The 26,391-nt window shown below is 40.4% G+C and overlaps 1 protein-coding gene across 2 annotated transcripts in view; it reads left to right on the forward strand.

Annotated features, from left to right (window-relative positions):
- The window catches only part of ECPAS (Ecm29 proteasome adaptor and scaffold), a 67,633-nt gene that overhangs the window by 7,873 nt on the left and 33,369 nt on the right, over nt 1-26,391 (forward strand). For both annotated transcript variants that reach the window (XM_042787688.1, XM_042787687.1), the window contains exons 2-19: nt 1,565-1,695; nt 8,199-8,315; nt 9,813-9,931; nt 11,155-11,307; nt 13,723-13,891; nt 14,411-14,550; nt 16,069-16,150; nt 16,416-16,535; nt 16,693-16,778; nt 17,052-17,130; nt 18,239-18,288; nt 18,845-18,911; nt 19,018-19,140; nt 20,295-20,398; nt 21,401-21,524; nt 23,756-23,836; nt 24,597-24,825; nt 25,373-25,464. In XM_042787688.1, coding sequence (XP_042643622.1) covers nt 1,565-1,695; nt 8,199-8,315; nt 9,813-9,931; nt 11,155-11,307; nt 13,723-13,891; nt 14,411-14,550; nt 16,069-16,150; nt 16,416-16,535; nt 16,693-16,778; nt 17,052-17,130; nt 18,239-18,288; nt 18,845-18,911; nt 19,018-19,140; nt 20,295-20,398; nt 21,401-21,524; nt 23,756-23,836; nt 24,597-24,825; nt 25,373-25,464 — 2,066 coding nt within the window. The remainder of the gene's footprint in view (nt 1-1,564; nt 1,696-8,198; nt 8,316-9,812; nt 9,932-11,154; nt 11,308-13,722; nt 13,892-14,410; nt 14,551-16,068; nt 16,151-16,415; nt 16,536-16,692; nt 16,779-17,051; nt 17,131-18,238; nt 18,289-18,844; nt 18,912-19,017; nt 19,141-20,294; nt 20,399-21,400; nt 21,525-23,755; nt 23,837-24,596; nt 24,826-25,372; nt 25,465-26,391) is intronic.

Genomic DNA, 26,391 nt, shown 5'->3' on the forward strand with positions numbered 1-26,391 from the left:
AAGCCCTGGGTCTCCTTGCTGCCTGTGGATCTGGCCTGCAGTGCTGCAGTGTGGAGAAGAGATGCTTCTGATCCCATGCACAAGGACTCTTCTTGGTCCAGCCATCAGGGATGCTGCTGTGCCAGGGAGGTTTTGCTTTGCTTCTCTTCTGGTTTAGCTGTTGTGGCAGCTGCATGCTGGCACTTAAACTAAGGACTCTTCCATTCTTTTTATAAAGGCAGATGGTCTTCAGACCTTGCGCTTTAGCTGCTGAGAGAAGATTTTGGTCTCATCTGTTTCCTTGAAACAATCTTCTGCTAGCTCACTGAGAACACAGATGTTAGTGCTTCCCCCCAGCCCTATTCTCTTGATCTTGTAGGAGTTGCAACTTCTACCATTTCAAAGATGTTAAAATTTTTTTTTTTTTTAATGTTCTTTCATAGATTTGAGGACAAGACCTGCTGGCTAGAGGAAGGTGAATTTGTTACAACAATTTGTCAACTCCAGCAGCATCGCAGAGTGATAGTAGAGCTTTGTATTTTAAGTTACAGCAAGGTAGCCTGTGTTTCACAATTGTGATCTTATTCCTATTGATGGTAATGCTGTCCTTTGGAAAAAAGATCAACAAATTGTAACAAAGCAGTAATTGTTTCAGTCAACATTTGTACAGCTTTGTAAAGATTTTCTGGAAGACCTAAATGGCTTAACAGAAAGTCATGAGCAGAACAGGTCAACCTGTGTCAAGATGTCCTTTGAATATTCCTGTGGTTATCAAATTTACCCTGGAACAGTAGTCTCAAGCTTTCAAATAACTTGTTTTTCACTTTGTAGCTTGTTTATTGTGCTTTCAGGTGTGCAGCCTTTTTATTTGTACACATCTGCCATGGTGTAACTAGACCCAAGCTTATAACTTGTGCTTTGCCCAACTCTTTCCTTTCTGTGATAATAGCTGTAATTGGTCTTGGGTTCTGTTGTACGTGCTTGGTGATCTTGTTCTGTTTACACAATGTCTACAGCAAATGGGGTCCCTGTACATGACTGGAACTCTAGGTTTAACAAGAATAATAATAAGAATTGGTCAGATCTTTTTGCCCTCTGATTAGCTAGTGGAGGTGCAGAAAAACATCATGGTCTGAATGCCAATCACAGCAAGCATATTTTCAAAATTTAGCAGCCGCACAGCTGCTCGCCTTTGCTGTAAAAGCAGAAAGGCAGGGAATGACTTGGAGATCCTAACCTTTCCTTTCACCTTTGGAGATATTCTAGCCTCTGTTCGCAACAGAGCAGGAAGCAAGGGAAACCTTAATTGCTTCTGTCTTTGATAGGAGTAGCCTCCATGAACTGTGGAGGCTACTACTGGAAGTTATCAGACTGGTTTCTGCTGTCAACAGTTTGCTCAGTGTTAAAAATACAAGATGGATCTGTGCTGAGTGCTGTTGAGATGGATGTACTTCAAGAATTGTGTTCAGCATTTCTTACAAGTCCATTAGAAGATGCTCAGAAAAAGTTGTTTTCTTGCTACAGTAGTTTTGAGTTTCAACTAGCTTCTCTCCTTGCCCTCTCCTTTTTTTTTTCCAAACTGCAGATCAACTTGAACGTGTGTTCTTACGTCTTGGCCATGCAGAAACAGACGAGCAGTTACAGAACATTATTTCCAAATTCCTACCCCCTGTTCTCCTCAAGCTGTCCAGCACACAGGAAGGAGTTCGTAAAAAGGTAAGAGTGCAATTTACTGTAATGGTATGTTGTCCCAATCAAGGAGGAGATGCCCCTGATGTATCATGATTTACTGTACCTTGATGTTCTCTGTGGAGAAATTTACTCTTTGAGGAAAAGTTGTCATGAGCCTGACAGAGAATGGGTTTATTACACCTGTTAGGGCTTGAAGAAAACAGTCGTTGCTTGTATCAGCAAGGGCTTTTGCAGATGCGTGGGGCTGAATTTGTTTCCACTTGAGGCCAGCTAGTTATGAGTTAGCCTGAGATCAAGACTTACTGCCATAGAGGCAGTTGTTGTGGCTTCCAGTTTAGGGCTGTTGTGCATCTACCTGACTTACGGCATATGTGGAGCAGGCTTGCTTCTGTGTGTGAAAGACCATGAAGACATACACGTTGATGTTTTACACTTGCCTGATAACAGGAATAGGAGCAAGGACCAAACAATTTTGAAGATGGAGTTTGATACCTATCTGAAGGAATTCAGTTCCCTGGTACAGAGCGCAGCTTCATCACAGAATGCACTCAGATGCATATTAAATTCCACCTCCAATACTGTTTGGTCCTTGTCTGGTTACCAGTATAGGAGCAAGGACCAAGCAGTTTCGGAGGTGGAATTTAATGTGTACCTGGGGAATTCAGTTCCCTATATTAGGTTATAGGATAAAAGCTCATGTGCACACCTCTAAAGGAGCACAGAGACACAATAGCAAGTGCAGAAACCTGTGTAACAACCTATCACAGCTACTCCCAGGCCTGTTGTAGGAGCCATCAGCCATCAAAGGCCCATCTCCACAAGCCCAGGGGAACAAAGAGGCACCATGGCAGGCAGGAAGCCAAGTTAAGGACTCAGAGAGCGGGGCACCCTCTCCAAGTCCATCCCAGGGCTGCCTCAGGAGACCCTTAGCCCCACTGTTCGAGCATGAAACTCATCAAGATGAGTCAATGTCAGAACACCTTTCTAGACTGAGAGGGTGCTACCTAGGGGTAGTGGACACAGTGGGATGCAGGGGAAGAGCATTTTGGGATTGCACAACTCTTCTAATGGGATGTTCAGTGGAAGCACCAAGGGTGAGGAAAGGGATGGATCTAGGAGATGTGGGGAGAAACGAGTGTGGGTCTCTAGAGATGAAGCCCACTGCTGAATGTGTGCCTCTCCTGGTTGGACCTGGGGGCATAGAGCTGTGGCAGCCTCCCTGTTCACTGACACCATGTGCTGGTCATTCCCCCTATTCCTCTGGCCAGGCAAGGAGCAAACAGTGTTGAAGATGGAATTTAATATGAACATGGAGGAATTAAGTGGTGTAGCTGCCTTCTGTATCAGGCTGAACTGTTTACTTGCAGGGTTTTTTTCCCAGGCTTGTGTTGTTGCACAATTCTTGTGCAACAGTAGTTGCGGGATTGCATGTGGGAATCACTAAACCTGTTGTTAATGGCAGAAGGGATCTGACGTGGTCTGGGTTCAGGCAGAGGAACACCTGCTTGTGTTTCCGATTCTTCCGGGAAGGTATGACCAGAAGAGGCAAATGGGGCAGCAGAATCTGAATATAAGAGATTTGAGCAGCTGGATCAGAAAGCAAAGGATGAATTCTTATCCCTCTAGCTGTTCATCAGAAGGACCTGTCTGATGATAGAGGTGGACCAGAACTTTTCTGAGCAGACTGCAGATGGACTGTTGGAGGGAGGTGGTGGAGGAAAAGAAGCTTTTTATAATCCCCTTTGTCTTGTAGGAATAGCAAAATGATCATGCCTTCAGTGGATTTATGAGTAGATTTCAGAATCTGCAAGTAACTAGAACACAGATTTCTCTAAAAGTTCTGCACAAAACCAGAGAAGCTGTGAGTGCCCTGAGAGGTTGTGGCTGCCTGCTCCCTGGAATTGTTCAAGGCCAGGTTGGACAAGGCTTTAAGCAACCTGGTCTGGTGGAAGGTGTCCCTGCCCATGGCAGGGGGATTGGAACTAGATGATCTTTAAGGTCCCTTCCAACCCAAACCATTCTGTGATCCTCAGACATTGTCCTGGCAGTGCTTACATGAAGGTAGATCTATAGGTGTGAAGCTGTTCCATTGTTCTGAAGGGCAGATACTCCAACTCAGATGGAAGGTTCCTCTGAATTCCTGCTTATCATGTACACTTGAAGCTGTGAAGAAAGGCATCCAACTAGCCAGTGAAATTTCTTTAGCATATTTTCATATGATACTTTTTCCATAAACTGGAATGTGTTGTCTGTGGTGGGTTTATTTTTTTTGGAGTGTTGTGCAATTCAGAAAAGGGGGAGGACTACTCCTTTGAAAAATTAAATTTTAAGAGGTGTCTCAGAATCACACAGCATTCTTACTTATTGTAGTTTTTGTGTTAGAATGAATAGTAAAATGAAACTAGTTTCTTCTTCTTCTTTCTATGTGTTTAAACAATAGATTTTTACCCATACAAGTTGATGACAATATTATTACACCACTTCCCTATACTACTTGGTATTTGCCAAATTCATTGCAGTCAAGGAAATTATCCTGAATTGTGCTCTTGCCTTATCAGTGAAGGGAAATTGACTCTCAGAGAGAGGGGAGAGGAAGACTTTCAGGTTTTTACTCTAATAAACATCAGTGAAGGTTCACTGTGGAGTGTATAACCTGCAGGTAAATTTGTTCAGCATCCACATTGCCTTTTGCTGTTACTTGCATCAGAACTCAGCTTTTCAATGTTCTACTTGTTCTTACTTTGCCATTAATGTGCTGGGAAAGTGTCTTAAGAAGTCTGATGCATTTTTAAATGCTACTGACATTTAAACACAAATACCTAGCTTTCTCATTGCTAATTTTGCCTGGTGGACAACAAAGAGTGTGCCTGTTGCTCAACTCCAGCCTCAAAATCATGTTAAGGCAATGTAAATAAAACAAAAGTATATGCTTTTCTTACATGAGCACTCAGGCGATTGGGAAGCTAATCAAATGAAATAGATGAAATAGATTGGAAAGAGAAGGATAAGCTCTTTATTCACCCAGTGACTGGCTATAGGCAAGGACAAAACACTGCCATCCCATGTCATGTCTCTCTCCTGCAAGTATTGTAGAGGTTAAAAAAAAAAAAAAAAAAAAGGCATGCCAACAGAGTTAATTGTGGCTTGAAAGCTTAATTAAATTGACAGTGTAGCTTTTGATATTATAGGTATATGAGCAAAAAAGAACATCTGTGTGTTTCCAGCATGCTGCTGAAGTGTAGATCAATACAGTTGTTCAAGGACTTCCTTTCACCCAACTTTAGAAGCACAGCATTGTTCATTCAGTACCCCAGACTGCGCTCTGATTTTGTTCTGACTCCCCAGACTAACTTTGTCCTCACACTTGCACTGCTAGAAAGGAAAGGGGAAATAAATTCCATTTTTTCTGCTGCCTTAACATACTGCTTTGTTGGTCTTATCCCTGCCCTTAATTTTGTGGCTGTCAGGTCAATATTACTGTAACATTCAGTAATTTGAACTCATTGTGCTCATACATTTTCAGATCTAGGATGTAGTCTAGCTGTGTGGATAAACTTGCAATGCCAGTACCTTCTTAATACATTTACTCTGAATAGGAAGTCCCTCTTAGGCCGTGGTTTGACAGATGAGTTAAATTAAACTCTAGGATGTCTTTGGCCAAATCAGTTACCCTAGCAGTATCACACAAGGAACTAAACCAGGGTAGATTCATGCTGCTGCTTCAGATATGCTCCAAGAAATATTGAGGCACCATCAACATTTGTGCCAGACTAGACACTGTTGCTTTACGCAACCCATGTGAAACCAGCAAAAGCATAAGAAGTAGTCATATCCTGAAGTGCAGACATTTGTCTGATTCAGATCAGATGAGTACTGCTGGGTGAGATCCTTAGTGCACTGATTTTATATTAATGGTTAGAGAAGCAGAACATGAGCTAGACCATCACACATACCCAAATCTAGCCACATCTTTTTTCAGCAGCCACCATGGGTAATTTGAACAAGTTCCTCAAGCTGTTGTATGTTTCTCTTCACAAAAAAGTGTGTACAGACATTTTTTTCCCCCCTCTAAATAATATGAACTTGTGACTGCTGTTATAATTTTGCAGCAGTAAAATTTGATAGCTGTCAGCATTACATAGTTTGTCAGCTTATCTCTGGTCTCAATCACATGCTTGTGGTCAGCAATGCAGTTTGTCTGGATTGTATCTGGACATTATTTTGTTTGATACCTAATAATGGAGTGGATGGATGCAAAGATGATGTCCTAGCTCATATGCAACTCTGCAGGCATATGGTTCTGCAGTTTCCATGACAAACTTCAGTGACAGCAATTTATCTGTTTTTCGCCACGCTACAACCAGGGTAATGAGCCATCAAAAGCACAGGACAGCATGCCCACCATGCCTTTTTGACTTGAACTGCCTGAAGTCAACATGTGTCTAGGACTGGCTCTATCTGGTTTTACTGGAGCTGAGCTGACTCTATTTAATGTCATTTATATTTTTGTACCACCTTGCTTGAGAACCTGATAAATTTTGTAAGCAAGATGTGGATGTTCAGTGTGCTTTTTCAGAACCTGTAGTTCCAGAGTGGAGGTTGTCTGTGTTTTTTTGAGGTCCTCCATTCAGTTATGGTATCTCATTTAGTGGGCTTAAAAGTGACACTTTGCTGATGCTATGCTAAGGAACTACTTCATGGGACTGTAGAACCACAAGATAAATTGGCTTGGAGGGGCCCTCAGAAGGTCTGCAGACAAACCTGCTGAAAACGGTCCATTACAAGCTCAGACCAGGATGCTGAAGGTTTTATCAAGATGGGTCTTGAAAAACCTCTGAGGGCAGAGACTGCACAAACACTCTGGGCCCCTGCTCATGATGAGAACCCTCATCATGAGAAAATACCACTGTGCACCTCTCTTGTTTCAGTGTAATCTGGCCCCTTGTCCTTTGAGCCCAGAGGGCAACTGAGCACCCTGCAGCTATTCACTCACACCTTCCCCCTCAGGAATGGGATGAAGAATGTGAAGCAGAAATGGCTCAAAGAATCCATCTAAGGACAGGGAGGGTTGCTCACCCATTATGGTCACAGGGAAAAGATAGACTTGTTAGGAGAAGAAAACATCACTTTAATTAAAATGCTAACAAAGACAACACTTAATAGACAAGGTGGGATAGTGAGAAGTGCCACCACATCCTTCCCTCCTTCCCAGGCTCAGCTCTGTGCTGTGCAGGGGTCAGAGAATGGGCGTAACAGTCAGCTTGCTGCTTCTTCGTTCTCAGGAGGTGAGGTGAACACTGCACCTTCCTCCCGTGCGCCTCTCACTGGAGGCAGTCCTCCATGGACCTTCTCTGCAGTGAGTCCTTCACACAGGCCTCAGCCGTTCCCGAGCTGCTCTGGCGTGGGTCACCCCCGTGTGCTGCAGACCTTCCAGTGCCAAACCACAACAGTGGGAGACCGCTTCTCCCCTCAGAGTCTCGGCTTCCTTTAAGTGCAGGTGCCTGTCATGGTGTGGGCCCCTCCAGATGCTTCAGGTTGGCTTCCGCTCCGCCGTGGACCTCCATGGGTGGCAGGGGGGTGGCCCTGCCGTCTCCCCACGGGATACAGGGGTGTCTGCTCCATCACACTTCCCCACCTTCCTCCTCCTTCCTTCCACTGACCTGGGTGTTCATCCTTCTCCCAACTCCTCACAAGTCACCTCCCCCTCAGGTTCCCCTTCTTAAATACGTTATCGCAGAGGCGCAGCCACTGTTGGTAATGGTCTCGGCCCTGGCCAGAGGTGGGTCCAACTTGCAGCTGGGAGAGTTTTGAGAAGCTTCTTGCAGGGGCCACTGCTGTAGCCCCCTCCCCTGCTACCAGAAACCCAGCCCACCTCTGCTTAGCTTGCTGTACAGCTCCCTGGGCCCTTAGCCCAGGGCCATCCCCCAGAGCTGCTGCCTGGCCCCGTTGGTGTTGCTGCTGGGGCTCTGCCTGCCCAGGGCAGGGCTGCACATTACTCTTGCATGACATTCGTGGGACTTCTGTTGACTTCTCCTCTTGCCTGAAGGATTTCAGTTCTGTATTGTTCCACTCCAAACATAAGTTTCATTCACTTATTTGATAACTTTAATATGGGTGTGGGGTTTTTTCATTGTTTTTTTTGTTCTGTGTCATGATTTGGAGTTACTTTATAGCCACAAGATAGAGCAGCAATGAGATTTCCAAGCCAGGATCAGTTCTAATAGTAACTATATAGAAAGAACTGTGCATCCTCAGTAATCATTTTATCCTGACATTTCTGTTATCAGTCGTGGCATCATTTGGGACTTCTTACATGTTTGCCCTAACAGTGACTTGAGGCATGGCAGAGTGGTTTCAAGATAATACAATAAATGGTGGCTGCTATTTTCTTAGAAATTAAATCATCAGGAACCTCAGGCATTATTTGTTTATAGGAGGCCTGCCTGGTGGATGGAGGGTGATGTGTGGAGTCCAAAGTAGTAAAATTAATACTGGTTCTTTCAAGTTTTTTGTTTTCTTCCTGTCAGGTCATGGAGCTGCTGGTTCACCTGAATAAGCGCATCAAAAGTCGTCCAAAAATTCAGCTTCCAGTAGAGACATTGCTAGTTCAATATCAAGATCCTTCTGCGGTGTCTTTTGTCACTGTAAGTGTCTGTTCTTCCAAGAATAGTTGCTGATTTACTTGTAACAAGTAGAATATTCTTTAAAGGTCCTGTATTTAGCTTTGTCAGTTTTCCTAGCAAGTATGTTATTGTCGATGAGGTTGATGTTTTAAGATTATTTTTTTTAAACTATATCCTGGTGTGGGTGAAACTTAGTTTCATAAAGCAGCTACACTATTGATTCTGTTCATGTTACTGATAATTACTCTTGATACTTCATGAATGCATGAATTGTCATTGCTTGTATTGTAGAGGGTCTATTCATTGTTAAAAGCTTCATTTTGCAAGCAGCTACCAATTCTTACCCTGATATGTGCAGGGTCAGGGTCTTGAAACATCGTGCAAGGTTTCATTCAGTGTAGTTTTAAAAGTGAAAATAGCTTAAAAATGTTTCTGTGAAGCTATGAAGACAGTTTTCATTTCAACTGTGGTAGATCTATTGCAAATCACCATAATGAAAAAAGTGATAAAACCAGAGGGAAACTTTCTGTCCTCATTTGACTATTCAATCATATGTAGCATAAGTGGAAAACATAGTATTTTAGAAACTGTTGGAGAAATATTTAGACTTTAAACAGCAGGAACGTAGAAGTAATCTCAGATTGTCTTTAAGCAAGTGGGATTATCCAGAATTCACCTTTTAGAAATGGCCAAGGGTTTCTAGAGTGCATGTGTTCTGTAGAGCAGTGAAAGAACCATCTTGTTTGATGACAAACTTGACATAAACTGTGCTTTCGGCTGGACATGCCAAAAATCTGTTTTCATTCATGATCTGAGTGATGCATGTTGTTTTGTGCCATAAGGCTTCATACAATTTTAACGAGTGCCTTCTACAAAGAAGTGTAATGCTTCCCACTTCAGCACTTCTTTCAACCAGGTCACTGAACACATAACTCCTATCTGTACAGTGCTTGGCTAGATTTGGATAAACATGATAGCAATTAGATAGTCCACTACTCAGTATTGCTCTGCCATGCTGTCCTGTCACTGGGCTCTGCTTGGATTGCACTGGCAGCTTTTAATTACAATGATTTAGAAATAACATTCAAGAGAAACCTTGCCTATGCTGCTGACTTTGTATTTATTCAGTATTGCCTTCTACTTTAGTTCAGAAATAGGTAAGAGGAGACATTACATTTGCTTTCCTTGAAGCTGTTGCTCAGATAAAGCTGCTTTTGGTGAAATTGGCAGCACATGGGAGAAGCTGGGGAGGGTTTTTTGCTTTGCTGTTTTCCTCATTGTAAAGTGGAGGTTCAGCAAGACCTACTCAGAAAACCCTTTCTGTTTTAAACTCCTGAGGTCTTACTGATCCTCCCCTTTAACAGCTGTCAGTCTGATGAGCCTTAGAGTTAAGAAATTGGTCTTCCAAAACACCAGTTGTTTCCAACACCCAATTATGTAAGACAACATACAAGAAGAGTTTAAAGAACATATGTTTCTTTTGCAATGTTGCAATATTGTGTGCTTTTTCTACTCTAGAATTTTACCATAATTTATGTTAAGATGGGATACCCCCGTTTGCCTGTGGAAAAACAATGTGAATTGGCTCCAACTCTTCTTACTGCAATGGAGGGGAAACCTCAACCACAGCAAGACAGGTATAACTACTTATTCTTGGAGTGAATTCTATTGGTATTGTTTTAGTAAAATAATCCATATCAGTTGTTAAATGATTTTTTTTTCCTTGGTGATACCTTCATTGCTTAGGATGGTTTTGGCTTGTACAATCTGGATCAGCAATTCAGTAGTTTGGGTGATACAAAGAATTCATATAATCTAATATTGTAATGATATATAGGATCTGCAGCAGGAGACTCCCTGTATGATAAGAGGCCTGTGTTATGATGGATATGCCTGTCCATGTCCCGCATACATCTTCATGTAATTCTGGTTTCCAGCTTAAGGCCAGACCTTCAGTAAATAGTCTATGTTCCTGTCCAGCAACAGGAACAGCAGAAAATGTCTCAGATTAGCCACTCCAAATTGTGAGATAACCAAAATTCCTACTCACTTGAAACACTAAGATGTAATAAATAAAAAAAACAGACTGAAGTTGGGAGCTGCTGTATATTAAGAACTTCTAGAAAACTGCTAATTATGGACCTGCTTCTTAATTACATTGAGGTGGATTTCCACCATGCTGGCACTGGAAAATGGCATTAAAATCTTACCTTCATTCACTTTACATCACTGTGACAGTATAAAGGTATTTTTAAAATTACCTTACTGAAAGGTCTTGCAGTAAAATCTTACTTCTGTTCATGAGTGAAAATATTTTATTATCTTCTGGGACTGTGGTTTTGTCCTGTCCAAAAAGCAAGTACATGAGTGAAGAGAACTTTGGGAAATTTGGCTGTACTGGTATGTAATCATTATATTTGTCTGTGTACACTCTTTGGTAAAGCCGAAGAGTGTTGATCATCTTCTGCTCTAAGCAGACTCAGATTTAAAACTTCAAACTTCTTATGGATGAGACAGTCCTAGACTGTATTTTGTGGGATAATTATGACACGTTGAAACTCTGGACAAAGGCAGTGACTTTATCTCTCCATACGTGTGTGTGTGCATGCATACAGACATGTATGTTATATTTTAAGTGCAAATCCTAATTTGTCTTCTGCATTCCATTTTAAGTACATCAGGTGACAAATAGAGGCCACTGCCTTGTGAATCAGTTTATCTTTTGTTATGATTTTTTTTTTGCTGTTAAGGACCAGGTTTGTTGCTAAATATTTCTCTTGTTTCTCTTTTGAATGTTAAGAATAAACAGGTGTGGTTTTTTTTTTTTTAAATGGTTGCAGTAAATATAATTGTTTTTCAGCCTAATGCATCTTCTAATACCAACCCTTTTTCACATGAAATACCCTGCTGAACCACTGAAAGCAGCAGCTTCTCCATTTAATCTTGCTGAAAAACCAAAGACTGTACAGCTGCTTTTGGACTTTATGTTGGATGTTCTTCTTATGCCTTATGGGTAAGTAAGGGTTAATATCAGTCTTTTCTAGTACTGATGTGTTCTTTATGTGTGAAACATTAACAACTGCACCCTTGGAAACTCATTTAAAATATACTGTTATTTCCTAGCTCGAATGAAGCCACTTACATGTTTTAGTAAGATGCCAAGCAGGGTCCTAATTTTGAGAACATAATCACCATCTTCCTTATTTAACAAAACATCTTTTTTCTACTTAATTAGGTGTTATGCTGTTCTGTCCTTGACCTCTTTTGGGATCAAACTGAAGCTATGAGACATGTGAGCTACCTGTTAAATAACCAAACCTTTAAAATAGAAGCCAGATCAAAATGTGTGCTCATCTTCCTGCAGTTGAGTTTCAAGGCTTATTCCTCCAAGGCCATAAGCAAGTGTAATCTCTGAAGATTTGTGCTTTCCAGAATTGAACCTTTAATAACAAGATTTGTCTTTCATCTGTCTTCTGATGAAAAATGTTTTAACTCTAATGGTGTGTCTTGGTGTGAGCACTGTTTCAGACAGCAAAAATGATTTTTACAGAGCTACTTGAATTTATTGATCACTACTTGTTAGAAATCTTCTGGTGTCTAAAATCAATACTTTCTCAAAATCTGTTTTCCACTAACTATTTTGGTGTCTTCATATTGCTAGAGGAGCTTTTGCTTTGTTGAAAATACAAATAATTTTAACAGCAGAACACATTTCTTTTTTCTGACAGTTCATTGATTCCCATAGGATTTTTCTGAGTACCTAATTCTTGCTCACCCAGGTGTATTAAGTTAAAGGCATGACTTTTAAAATAGTGAGCAGGTGATGTTTGTCCATATAGCTTTGCTGGAGGCCATGCTCCCATCAGATATTTTGTGGGCCATTTCCTTACCATGTGAGTGTGTAGAGTCTTGCAGCTTATAGTTTAAAATGCCTAGCCTGCTCCTTTGTTCACAGCTTACACTCTTCAGTTTGCCCAGGTTTATGCTCTTAGCTTCACCCCCACACTGCTGTGGCTGTAGCTTCAGCAGATTAAGTCCTTGCGCTTTGCAGTGAGAATTCCCTTCCTTCTGTGCTTTTGTACTCTGACCAAGCATGACAATTTTTAAATACTCGGAGCACGATGGTAGGGGTGAAGGTTTCATTTTCTTTCCAGAAGGTGCTCAGAGTGTCTTCAGCTAGCCTCTGGCTCTGGATGTCTGTCGCTTCAAGTCTTGCTCCTGCAGTGAGAGAGTTTGCAGCTGTTTACAACTAATTTATGCCTAATACAACTTGCTCTGTAGTTGCTCACTTGTGAATTACTGCATGCAGAGAGGCAAGGCTAAAACAACTGGAAAGCCTAGCTGTAGGGCTTAAAGCTCATATTCAAGTTGATGTGTTTAAAGTTTCAAGTAATGGGACTTGGGATGAATGTTTATCCTTATTGTTGAGACTATTTACTTCCTTTTGTTGCTTGTGTGCTGAATGCAGAACAGATTATGGCTGTCTGGAGCAAAATAATTCTTGTTGGTCTCTCTACTACAATTTTTATGTCTTCATGTGTTGACCATTTTCCAAGGTTACAAGGAGAGGTGGAGTGGCTTTTATGAGAATATAGAGGTGCGCACAGGGCAGCTAGACTAGCCAGGCTCCAGAAAGACTAAGATCTGTAAACTTAACCTTTATGGTTTTTGCTTTCTCTCCTTGCCCAGCAGTAAAACTTTTCCATTTTCCAATACATTATCTTATTTATTTATTGTTTGTATCAAGGATTGTTTCCTCCCACTTCATCTTGTTGTGTATGCTTCATTATCACCCTTGTTAGGTTTCCATTTTTCGTAGAAATCATACAAATGTTAATGCTTTTAATACCAGTTTCCTGAATGTAGTATTGTCTGAGTATTCACCTCTAATACAAAAGAGATTGTTCTCTATTGTTTGTAACCTGAGATAACTCTGTTCAGAAATGCCAGTGGACCCTTCACTTTCCTAACTGGGGTTTGTGAGTTTCTGCCACTTCATCATGTTGCTTATGCTTCATTATTTCCCTTGTTAGGTTTCCATTTTTCGTGGAAATCATACAAATGTTAAAGCTTTTAGTACAGGTTTCCTGAATGTAGTACTGTCTGAGTATTCACTTCTAATACAAAAGAGATCGTTCTTTCTTGTTCTTAACCTGAGATAACTCTTTTCAGAAATGCCAGTGGAACCTTCCCTTTCCTGAGCTTTGTATTCATACAGTTGCGATCACTATGGCTCTTGCAGAATACTCTGGGATAACTGGTAGCTGACTCTCAACTGAGTAAAACAGTCTTATGTCAGAGTCATGGGATTAACTCAAGAAGAGTACATGAAGATGGACAGTTTATGTTTATTCCTCTGTTCTAGCATCTAATTCAGCTGGCACTATGGACTGGTAAAGCCTCTAATGGAACTTTCCCACCTGTTTAGGTTTGTACTGAATGAATCTCAGAGTCGACAAAACATGCCCTCAACCCAGGGCTCTTCATCGAGTAGCATGGGAGGTCCTGGAATCCCTCAGCCTCCTCCAGGGATGAGCTTTTATGCAGCCAAAAGGGTAATTGGAGATAGCCCGTGGACACCAGAGCTGCTAGAACAGGTACTTGCAGCTGCAGGGCTGGTCCTCTGTGAACTGGGAGCAGTAGCAAAGCAGCTACAGACAGAGGAATGGAAGGCTAGAGGGGCAATGTGTAACTAGTTTTGACCAGGTCTTTAGTTGTCCTGAGAGGGACTTTGCATGATGCCTTAAGGGCCTTGTGACAGTGAGATGGGATGGGTGGTGCCAGCAGTTCTCAGAGCTAGTTAGGAAGCAACCACAACTGTAGCCTACTCTTTCGTTTTCCTCCTAAAGACAGTAAAGTTGCAAATCTCTCTTATGTTGATGTAGCATCCCTTTTTAGCGGAGAAGAGCAGAGTACCCCTAATTGTAATGCTGTTACGTTGCTGTAGGTGACTGCTTTGATGGGAGGCAAGAGGGTGCTGCAAAAGAGGTGGAGAGCATGTAAACTTCTCCTTAGTGAGCACAAGCCATCATTTCAGACAGCTGAACTGCTACGGTTATTTTAACATACCCTTTCTTGTCAGTAACACTGCCTTTACTTTCCCCACTGTTGAACAGTGCAAGCTGGGGATAGTGAAGTTCATTGAAGCTGAGCAAGTGCCAGAACTTGAAGCTGTTATCCACCTTGTTGTAGCCTCCAGTGATACAAGACACAGTGTTGCCACTGCAGCAGACCTTGAACTAAAGAGCAAACAAAGGTAAAAGTTTGGATGTTTGGAAAAGATGGTGGTGGTGTGCCTAAAAAAGATAGCTGCAATTAATGTAGTGTTCCAGAGACTGTCCTCTGAAATGAGGAAGGCTGCAGTCCCCCATGTACCTGTGAAGCTTCTGTGTATTCACATGTGTCTGGGAATGGTGTGGCTCGCAGACTTGCAGCTGAGAACCAGAGCTGACGGCTCTAGCTGTCTGTTTTCAGTCATTTTGATACTGCTTTTGAGCCATTTTCTTACTCCTTGGCTTCCAAATTGCCCTCTGTGGATTATTAATGGTCAGTAAGGCCTTAGTAAGTGATTCACAGCTGGTCAACTTACCTATATTGTCTTTACCAGAAAAGTATACTTTTATTTAATTTATTAAGGAAATAAAGGGACTGTAATTATGAAGTAGGCCATAGTCTAGGAAGCTTGGCAGCCACCATTTATTGCCTTATTAAAGCTTTTGCTCATCTGCAGTTCACTTTTCATTATCTAAAGACAATGCTTCTGTCTTTAACCCATTGAGAGGTCAGAGTAATTGCTGTTGGTACTATTTGCTGAGTCACTGATCGTGTGAGGTTTGCTGGCTGATGTAGGAGATTTGGAGGGAGAGAGGTTTGCCTTTGAAATGTGTAGGTGGCTTCTGTATTACTAGAAGTTTAGGACTGTTTGACTTGGAGTCAAATATGTAATGTGAAACTTTTTCCAGTCAAGTCTATTCATGTGCCTCCACTGTGGCAGGGGAGATGATTGTAGAAAGTGACGACAGCCTCTGGTTAAGGAAGGTAGTCAGTCCTTTGCTGCTAGTAATATCTTTCCCTTTGTGCTGGCATTCTTTGCCTGGAGAGGAAAATGCATATGTGGACAAAATGCATGTTAATAGGCAATGCTAAATGAGAAATATATGCTACTTCACAGCTCACTTGTTTGGAAATCTGTTGCTTTACTGAAAGAAAGAGATGGTTCTGTTTCCTCCACTTTTTTGAAGCGTGCATGCTTAACTTTTTGTCTTCTCTGTGGGGTGTTTTTTGGGTGTATGTGTGTGTGTGTTCCAAACGGTCTCATCAATTACTAGCATTAGATGGTTATCATGGGCAGACAGAATTGTCTGAGACTAAGATGAAGTAGTCGTAGAATTAAAAATTGCCCTCTTCTCTATTGAAATGTCAAAGCACCAAGACTGAAGAATGTGGAGAAATTTGTTATCAGATGACTGTTCTGTATTCAGTCGGTAGACTACTCTGGTTTATATGTCTTATTTCAGTGGGAGAGAAGGGAGCATGTAGGTTTCTCACAATTTGGAATCATATTGTCAGAATTTGTAGGTGAAATTTGTAATCATTTCACATACGTTGTGATTATTATGTGGATTTGAGAGGAGTGATTGGAAGTCAAACTAGATCTATTAAAACTCTGGGAAGAATATGAATATGATATGAAATGTGGTAAAACATGTATTTTAAAAATAGTTGAAAGTTAGAATTGTAACATGTTGGTGTTCAATGTGTTTTTTTATTTTAGTTTAATTGACTGGAACAATCCTGCTATCATCAACAAAATGTATAAAGTGTATCTTGGGGACATACCACTAAAAACCAAGGAGGTAAGTTTTACCTTTAGAGTTACATACCTGCTTAATTTTTGAAGCTGTAATTTTAGTTGCCTTATTTTATTTGAAGAAGACACATATATATATTTCTTAAATCTACCACTGCCTTTGATTTCTGCTCGCACTGAACATTTTTGCTATTGAATAATTTTTTTCTATGTCCTGGTATGTTCTGATTTGCAGTAGAAGGTAATTTAGATAACTTAAAAGTACTGCTGTCCAAAGATGTGCTATATTATTTCAACTCTTTTTCTGACAGGGATCTGTTCTGAAACCAGAAATGAAACGAGAGTCAGTCAGCACCCGTGTTAAATTAAAGATAGTTCCTCATCTTCTGCGATCCAGGCAAGCTGCAGAAACATTTCCAGCTAACATTCAGGTAATGCTTACATTCCAAAGCTGCTCTTCCTAATGAGCTTGATAATGCAGTTCCTCCAGTGCTTAGGTGAAGGAAGCGCTGTTACCCGTGACAATTAGAAAATCTTTTAAAGTGAAGCCAGACACTCTCTGATCTCTTCTTTGTTTCCTTTGGTCAGGTGGTTTATGATGGACTCTTCGGTGCAAACACAAATGCAAAACTGAGAAGTCTGTCCTTGCAGTTTGTGCATCATATTTGTATCATGTAAGTAATTCAGAGTGAACACAATGTTTTTTAGCTATTTTTCTAGGAGCCAGTCTGTTTACTAAATATATAACTGAAATAAAGGCAAAGAAAGAGTACTAAAACTCATAGAATGTAGGTTTTTTTCCTTAATCCTGAAATCTGTGTGTGTGCTTACACATACGAAGCTGTAATTTCTCAGTTTAACAAAGTTGAAAAAAGGTCATACTGAGAGAAGATACTTTTAAGGGATGCAAAAGGTAATCTTTTGTTTGTTGGTTTCTCTAATTGCAGTTGTCCAGAAAGTAAAATAAAGCCATTAGGCCCCATGCTTTTGAATGGACTTACAAAGCTGATAAATGAATACAAAGAGGTAAGCTGAAAGATTCTTTACTATAGAGCTATAATTCTTTATATGAATACAAGCAAAAGACAAATATCTTTATGATGGGAACTGATAAATCCCTTTTTTGTAGTTGCTTGAGATGGCTATCAAAGGATACTTTTTAAGAAATTTTGATGGAAGAGAAGCAAAGACTTTAAAAGGCTATATATAGGAAAACTGTTTTATCTGTTTAACAGCTGTGGGTAGGAGCGTAGACACTATTTGCAGAGTCTCAGGAAATAATAAAAATCTAAAGAGTGAGGCCAGAGTAGCATCTAACTGATGTTACTCATTACTCTGGAGCATGCAGGGGCCCAGTTCCAGGCATAGACCCTGTTGTGATAAGCAGCTGTATAGGCCTGTCCATAACACCTTCTATCCTATGTGTCCAGGGATGGTATTGGTATGGGAAGGGTGTTACAAACAGAACTGCAAATTCCAGTCTGGCCTGAAAAGGTCTTTCCAGTGCCGTTTCAGAAGACACTTTCCCCACGATACTCCTACATGTACCTTATGAAGCGTTGATGTTGCAGACCACCTCTTCTGCAGCTTTGATCCTCTTGCTTGTTCTTTTGAACTGTTGGATGTGACCTGCTGGCCTGAGTTGGTGTTTGAGTGCATGGGTCTCCCATGCCATTGAGAAGGGCATGAAAAAGGAGTGTTCAGGAGGAAGTAAGCCCTTATATAAATGTGCTGCATTGGTCATCTACAGTATCCATTGTGCAAACAGCTTCTTTGTGTAAAGCTGCTGTTTAGAGCCAGTGAGAGGTTTCTGTCCCTTTCCTATTGTTTCATATACTTGCTGAATCTCCTTGGCTGTCTCTCTTGAAATAAAATGTGATTAGCTGACCCGGAAGGGAGATTTACATTTTCTCACCATTTGTAATTTTCCGTTTCTCATGGAAAAGCATGCTCCCTCTGTTCCTATGTAATGCTTTTATTCTTGGATACAGTTATTTTGTGTTTTAGGATTCTTTCTCCATGAAAGCCTGATTGAGCACTCTGGAGACAGGATTTAAAGTAAATGTTTGATTACAAAAGATAGGCCTTTATGTATTTCTGGGTTTGCTGAATTTTATTTATTTTATCATTCAAGGATTCAAAACTGCTGTCAATGGCGTATTCAGCGGTTGGAAAGCTCTCCAGGTAACTGAAGCACCATTTAAGCAATGGGACTTGAATAATTTTTCCAGAGTAATCTGTTAATTTATCAGCAGCAAGCTTTATGGCACCTGCCAATTTTGCAATGAAGTGTACAGTGCAGAGGGAAGCATTCTTCTTGTGACATCTCCAAAGGTGTAAAAAGAAGTATGTTTTTACCTGATAGCTTCTCTAGCAGTGATTAATGGCAGCTCATGAACTATACACAGAATTTAAGAAATAGTTCCACTTTCTGTATTGCCAGAAACATAAATTTAAGGAATCTACAGCAAAGACCAGAGGGCATGAAGCTAGATAAGTGGTATATTTAGTGGTATGCTGGTGATCTAAGTGATTGTCCATGGAATATCTCACTTTCCAAATGTACGGGGGGGTGTTTGCTTCTCCATGGTGGAAATGAGTAAGATAGAGCAAACTTTCTGTGCTAGGTCTGTTTTGTTTGACAGCTAAAATGTGGGATGAGGGGAAGAGCAATAAAATGTGAAGAGTTTCCATTTTAAAAAAACCCCAAAACTTCATGAATTAAAATATCTTGTTTCAGCCGAATGCCTCAGCTCTTTACCAAGGATATAGCACTGGTACAGCAGTTTTTTGAAGCTTTATGCAAGGTGAGTGCTGACAGGTCTTGGAGAAGTTGTTAATATTTTGTGCTGGTTTTACTTAATTCTTGTCACTGCACACTGTAAATTGAAAACTTTCGTTTTTGTACTGCAGGAAGATGCTGATACTAGGCTTGCCATTCAGGAGGCCTTGTCTATGATGGTTGGAGCGTACAGTAACTTGGAAGGAGCCCAGCGTACCCTGATGGAAGCTCTTGTAGCTTCTTATTTAATAAAGGTATTTTCATTTAAGTCAAAATTAAACCTTAAAAAAAAAAGCTATTGATTATTTTCCTGTTCCCTGATACTTCCTGTTGTATACTTTTGTAACAGGTCTGCCTTTTCTTGCTGAATGTATTAACCTGTCTGGGAGAAGGGGGGGGTGTATGTGCAGGTAAAACATTTTTGAATAGAGTACAGTGACTGTGAGAAGGGTGACACTGCAGTTTTCTATTTGTGTTCTGTTTTGCAAAGAAACAAAGCCATTGCGATTGTGCTGTATGTTTCTTAGTTTCCTCCTAAGAAAACTGAGAGGTAGATGCTCCAAGGACAGTAACTCGTGAAATGCTTTGTGAAAACAAGTGTTTGGTAGAAAGGATAATTCACTGCTAAGTGGGGATTTCAGTGTGCTGTGTGATTTGTAACATTATAAGGCACCTGACAACTTCCCTAAGAATTCAGCCTTGGGACACCAATCCAGAGGATACCACACTTTGCTGACTCTCTTACTTTACTGTTTGTCTTGTGTTCAGAATTCCCCAGGGGTCTGGGTTTTCAGAAAGAGTGGGTTTTCTATATGCTGTGTTTGCATGGGTACTCAGTGTCACTGCAGAGGTATATGTAATTTCTAGTGGTTGCACTAGTAATTGTGTAAGAGACTGTTTTCATGCTGATGACTCTTTTGCCTGTGTGCTCAAGCAATCTGAGTCTCCAGGCAATATCATTTTGAGATTATCTGAACCCAGGAGAAAGAATGACCACCCTAAGCTAATGTTTATTTTCCACCTCTGGCTGTGCTGCTCCTAAATGCAGCTCTGTTTGTGTGTATAGATGATGTATATCATTCTTCATTTTGAAAATACCCAGATGGGGCAGTTCAGGTGTCTTAAGAATTAGCGATAACCCTGATTTATAATTCTCAAAAAATGTGCATGTAATTTAATTAAACATTTAATTCTCCACTTGTGTATATATAAGAAGATGTTTTTTCTTTTACCTGTCTCTGGCCATATGAAGAGTTAGCAAGAACAGTCTCTCAAAATGTCTAAACTCTTTGAGTCATGTTGGTGCCAGAGGACAAAACAGATGACTGATGATTTACAAATGGTGAATACAGGTCACTAGTGTGTTCATTTAAAACTCAACCATATGTTTGTGCCTCTTCTTTTTAAGCCTGAAGTTCAAGTACGTCAAGTGGCTGTGAAATTTGCTAGCACAGTATTCCCTCCAGATCATATCCCTTCCAGATACTTACTCCTGTTAGCTGCAGGAGACCCGTAAGTTGTTTTCTTTTTTAAGTTATTTTCATACACACAGAGGCACACACACACAAATATTTGCATTCAAAATATATTTGGATGAAATATGAATGCATATATTTGTGTGTATGTATGTGTGTACATAAAAACTCACTCATTGAGTATCAGGTGTCATAATTTGGAATTAACCTTTACATAGGAGCATTCTTGACAGTTCTGTGGAGAACTGTTATTGTGCCTTATGGTATTCTTTGGCTTGTATTCTTTTTCTTGTTTCAGATGAACTGCTGTCACTGAAGCACTACATGTTCATGTTCAATTGCAATTGCAGATTATTTTTTCCTGGCAAATTATGTCAGTCTATTTTTAGCTTGTATTTGCAAAGAGTTAGGAGCCTGCACTTGTGAGAGCTGCCACTCTCCGCTGAGGAGTAGTTGACTCATTAAATTACAGTAATAATTTCATTTGCAGTTGTCTGTTACTGCAATTTAAGTGATGTTTTTTTTCCCAACTTACTTTAATTGCTTGGTTTTTTGATGTGAGTAGGTATTGTGCAACTGTGGAAGGCTAAACAAATCGATTTCAACAAACTGCTCTATTATTGCAGTGTCAGCAACATTTTAGGAGTTAAATCTTCTGCTAAGTAGATAGTAGTAAACCTGGTAGATATCAGCTGAAGCTAGAATATAGAAATTGATGGGGAAGAGGAACAAATAGGGAAACAAGGATGTGGGGACCAGGAACTGGTGGTGAACACTAGCAGGATGTAAGAGGAGCAGAAGTGGGTTGATCCAGACTGTTTTGCAGAGGCCACTCATCGCTATACTTTTTCTTCCCCCCCCCCTAAAATAAACAAATCATTAAAAGTTCTAATGCAAGCTTTTGTTCCCTTCCTTTCAAAAAAAACCCTTCTTGTTTAAAAAATGTTCTCTCCCCCAGCTTCCCAAGATACCTTATTGCTCATTAGAGGCCATTTGTTCTGTGCAAATAACGTCTGTTTCTCATCTATTCTTCTGAAAGGCGGGAGGAGGTACATGGAGAAGCCCAGCGGGTGCTCAGAACATTTCCTGGTAAAAATGAAAAGGAGAGTTCTGGGAAGCAGATGCCTGCCTTCCCTGAAATGGTCCATTACATTCAAGACAAGGTACAGTGCTTCTGTCCCAGTAAATGACAAATACATGCTTGATGATGAGACATATAACAAGTGTGGTCTTTCGTTCCTTGTATCCGTCTCCCTCACCTTCCCTGCGGTATAAAGTTAGGTCAGATCACAGTGAAGACCACACGTAGTATTGCATTGCCAAGATTAGCACACATTGTTACCTTCTGCTGGCAATAACTGCAAGAAATCTGAGTGTTAAATAACAAGGTGGCAGATCCTTTAACAAAGGGATTACTTTGCTTTCATGCTTTTTGTGCAGAACATGTGTAGGGCAAGGAATCCACTGTTCAAGGGTGATAATCCAGCAGGTTTCAGAAACACAGTTCTCTCACAAACACGTTCTCGAAGGGATAGGAAGATCAGTCTCTGGTTGGGCTGGTAAAAAATAATATTGTGCATAAAATAGAAAAAATATTCCAGACTAGGAAAGTTGATACTGGAACAAGTGAAGGAGTATGGTTTGTTGACACAAAGGCTTAATTGTTGATCTTCATTGCAATCTGTAGAAATAATGGCCATGTAAATAACCTTTCATGAGTCTAATGGAATGATACGACAAAACTGTGCCACTGAGTTTACCCTCACCATTTTCACTGAGAGATTATTTGGAGAGGTGTTAAAATCTAGTCTATGTTACACATTTCTGTGTATAGTAGCTATATGAGGTTTATGAGCTATAAAGATGTGGAAGGTCACTGTCAATACATTTTTTTCCACTGATAGTCTACTTTTAAAAAAAATGTCAGAAGTATATAATGTTGGAGCACATTGGTTTTACAAGAGATCTGTGATAGCAGAACTCTTGATAGATCTCTTGTGAAATGTTGTCTACTCTGCTGGTGTTACACTTCGCTAGTGTATGAATTATTTGAAGCTTTGTGAAAAAACAAAGCTTTTGGTTTTGTCCAAAATACTGGTTATTCAAATCGATATAGAAAACTAAGAATCCCAGATTGTGTTTTAGACAACACTGTTAAATACCTGTCCCCTTGTAGTTAATTTTTAAATTTTTGTTGACTTCTGTCATGTCACTAAATAACTATGGATAAACCTAGTTTAATCACTACTGGGAAAAACAAGATTCCCTCACTCCCTGGTGAATTTCAAAAAAATTTTTTGAGCACTTTTCAGATCTTCCTTTCGTGTCCTGGAGGCATATTAAAAAATCCTGCAGGTACATTTGTTTGATTAGTTATCTCAAAGTGTGAATTTTCACATATCGTGAATAATCTGTGAGTGTTGGAGGTGAGAAGTTTGCATGCATTGCTTGGCACAGCAGGCTAAGATGCAAAATGGCTTTTCTGCATGAGTTAGCATGATCCTTCTCTTCCTCTGCAAGAAAGTATATGTGAAAGAGTAGGACCTAATCTAGGTATGGATGGGAACCCATTCTTCAAAAGTGTCATCTTCTGGTTCACAAATTCAGGTTTTTGGTAATGGTGGATGTGATTGTAGTTATAGTGCAGCAAAAGATATGAGCATGTTAAGAGATACGAGGAACTGTTGACTTCTGCGCAACTGCCTTGTGCATTTATTCAGATGCAAGGCTGCCTTGCTGAATCCAGCCCTAGCTCTGATGTGCATATCACTAGAGAATACGGACATGCTTTTCTGCACCATTTGCAGTGGGTGATATTGGAAGCCTTATGTTCGGATGTTTTTCTGCTGAAATATTCCTGCTTATCAAAGCTATCATCTCTGTGGAAAGGAGTTGCTCACTTGCTGCAGCAGCCTTCTACCTAGGAGGTAGCAGGGTCTGAGAGATTCCCTCTGCATGGCACCCACCTCCCAGTACTGGGGAAGGCTGGCTGTTCTGCTGCCTTTCCAGGCAGACCTGCCATCTCCAAGCTTCCTGGCTGCCCATCAGCTGGGGTGCTTCAGAGTTTGGAAATTATGAGGTATTTTGTTTTCAAATTCTAAAGCCCTTTTTTTTTCAAGAGGGGAAGAGAGGATGTCTTCCTCTAGCCTCCCCTGCTGTTCCCTCTCATGAATAAAGAGTTTCCACATTGAGTTTATAGGAATGTAAGGTTGAAGGACCTAAATTGTGCTATTACCAAGTGTACTGTACCCTTCTTGTTACAGAACTGTTGTACATTTTCAGTTGCTAAGTGGAGGATAAACATAGTTACATCAGCAAAATTTCGTTGACCTTTCCAACATCTCTGCTGTTCATGGGTCTGAATGTTCCACTCTTAATATACTCTGTTGTTTAGGCCTCTCACCGAATGAAAACTCCAGCTAAATATATGACTGGAACTGCAGCATTGCCTTTCAATCCTGCCACATTTGGAGAGGTAATTATCTGTATTTACTTCTTTGGATATCTGTGCCATTATTTATTTAGAGGACAGTGTAAGAATCTAACAGTTACCGTAAGTCACCCTGCATTCTAAAATTCCTCTTTTAAACAGATGTGATTAACTCTCCATCCTTTATCCGTCTGTACTTAAACGACAGACTGAACAGGATTTTCAGGGGGAAGGGTTGGGAGGAATGTTCCCAAGCAGGATGCTCCACTGTTTTCTGCAGCATACCTGATGTAGTAGCTTGTCAGAAGGAGAAACTGTCAGTCCTGTGCAAAAGTCCCATTATGCTACTTGAAGCTGTTCTTTTCATATCCAATTCCCTGGCTTTAGTGATCTGTAGACACAAACTCAGATGTGATGCAAGGTCTGTATTAGCAATGTGCTGGGTTGTATTTGTATGCATGCCAAATTGGTATAGGGTACAGGCTGCACTGCCTGCAAGGAGGTTGAATCAGCTGATAATAAACGAAAAGTCTGTGTATGATTTAATCTTTTGAGAGTGATGCAGGCACTGTAGGGTTGTCTGCTTGCACAGGCATATTGCATAAACCGATCCTAAGATTTGTTGCACTTGGTGTTTGTTCCTGTCTCCCTGCCAACTTTTCTGTCAAGATATGGTTAAAGAAGAAACTGCCTTGTTTTGGTTACATTAAATACAGCATATTCCCTGTTCTTTTATTTTGTCTCCTCCATGGTTTTCCAAGTGCTTATGCACTCAGTATACTGTGTTTTTCTCTTCTTTACTTAGATAGTTCTGTATTTGCGGATGTGTCTTGCTCACAGTGCAGGTGTGGTGCCAACCTCACAGAGCTTGGCAGATATGCAAGATCATGCTCCAGCCATTGGACGTTACATAAGAAACCTCATGTCTGGCCACCACATACCTTTCTCTTCCTCCTCCTCTTCAAAAAGTGCAGAAACCAACCCTGTACATGTATATATTGGCCTTCTTCAGCAGCTGTTAGCTGGTGTTGGAGGTAAGAAGCTGTGTGCAGCAGCATCTTGAAGAAAAGAGTCTTTTCTTACTAGAAATGAGTTGCCATGCCCAGTGCTTTGAACTCGGCTTCAGCAATCAGGGAGTTGCAATGCGGACTATGTACTCTTCAGTTTAAACTTGTTCTCTTCTAGCCTGCTGCGTAGGTGGTAGAAAGCAGGACAGTAAAATTGCAGCATTGGTTGACATAATGCTTTAAAATCACGAGGCCACTGTCTGTAACAGCTTCCTCACCAGTGAATGCTATGTCTTCCTCACTCTGATAATAGCCTTATCTGCAACAGGTATAGTCTTAAAGCACTTGAATGCCTTTAGAACATATTGCTACCAGAATTTTTCTTTTTCAATTAGTTTACATAATATTTCTGAGAAATGTGTTACCCTATTATTGTGTTATTTGTTATCCCTAGTGAATTGCAAGTGAATGCTTTGAAATGCCTGATACTGCTTAACCCCTTTTTACCACTAACTGTTTGATTGTTATAAATACTGCAACTGTTTAATAACCTGATTCTTTAATTACTGTTTAGGTTTGCCAGTCATGTATTGTCTTCTAGAAGTTGTTTCAGTGTATCCAGAAAAACTAGCCACCAGATTTGTAGACAAAATGGATTGGATAAAGGTATGCTGAAAAGCCTTTTTTTTTTTTTTTCGGGTGGAGGATGTTTGGCATTAGCATAATCTGGCATTTTCCCATGGTGGAATGGAGTATTATTTCCAAGTATGCACTGAATTTGAAATCTGGTGTTTCTACTTACAGTCAACACCTCATGAGATATTTTATGTAGCTGGATGGGGAAAATTATTTTTCGTTCTTTGGTGCTACTGTATTTTGTTTGTTGACCTACAGTTCTGCATAATCTATGTCATTGATCCTGTTGGAGTGTTTTTCCTCTTGATCAGAAGATCCATGACACAGCAAAAGAAAACTGAAAACAAAATTCTGCACATTTTTGAAAGAAATGTTTAACAATATGAATGTTCCAGTGGGAAGATATGAGTGGCTTTTCACAAAATGAGATTAATTAGATCTCTAATTGTTTTAGAGCCCTTTCTGTGAACCTTTTTTTTATTTCGTTAGCCTTAAACAAAAGAACAGATAAATTGGAGCCTGCTTGGGAATAAGCCAAAAAGAATTTTGCTTTCCCTAGATTCTTTTCTCAGACAACTTTCTGCTTTGTCATCATTTGTTTCAAGCATCCAGGATTTGCTAAATTCTTACAGATTGCCTTTCACTTTCATTGCGGGAATCCATCAGAAAAAAAATACTTGGTTGAGTTAAAGAAAAATTGGAACATGTTCTAATAATTTCTCCTGCTGGTATCTGTGCTGTATTGCGCTATATGCAGTTTACCACGTCTCATTTAAGTGCAGGTATGAAACTCAAAAGAGAGGACTTAAAAACATTCTCCTTTTCAATATTACTCATCATTTGCAGAAAAACCTTCTTTTTTTATTGGCCTGGTGTTCATTTGCAAAATTAAGCTTCTAGAGGTGGTAACTGATACTACCTAGTTCCAAAAATACTGTTGTAAATCATCCTTTATGC

The sequence above is a fragment of the Tyto alba genome, unplaced genomic scaffold (assembly GCF_018691265.1).
Source record: "Tyto alba isolate M040663 unplaced genomic scaffold, T.alba_DEE_v4.0 Super-Scaffold_13, whole genome shotgun sequence".
In the NCBI taxonomy this organism is placed as follows: Eukaryota; Metazoa; Chordata; class Aves; order Strigiformes; family Tytonidae; genus Tyto; species Tyto alba.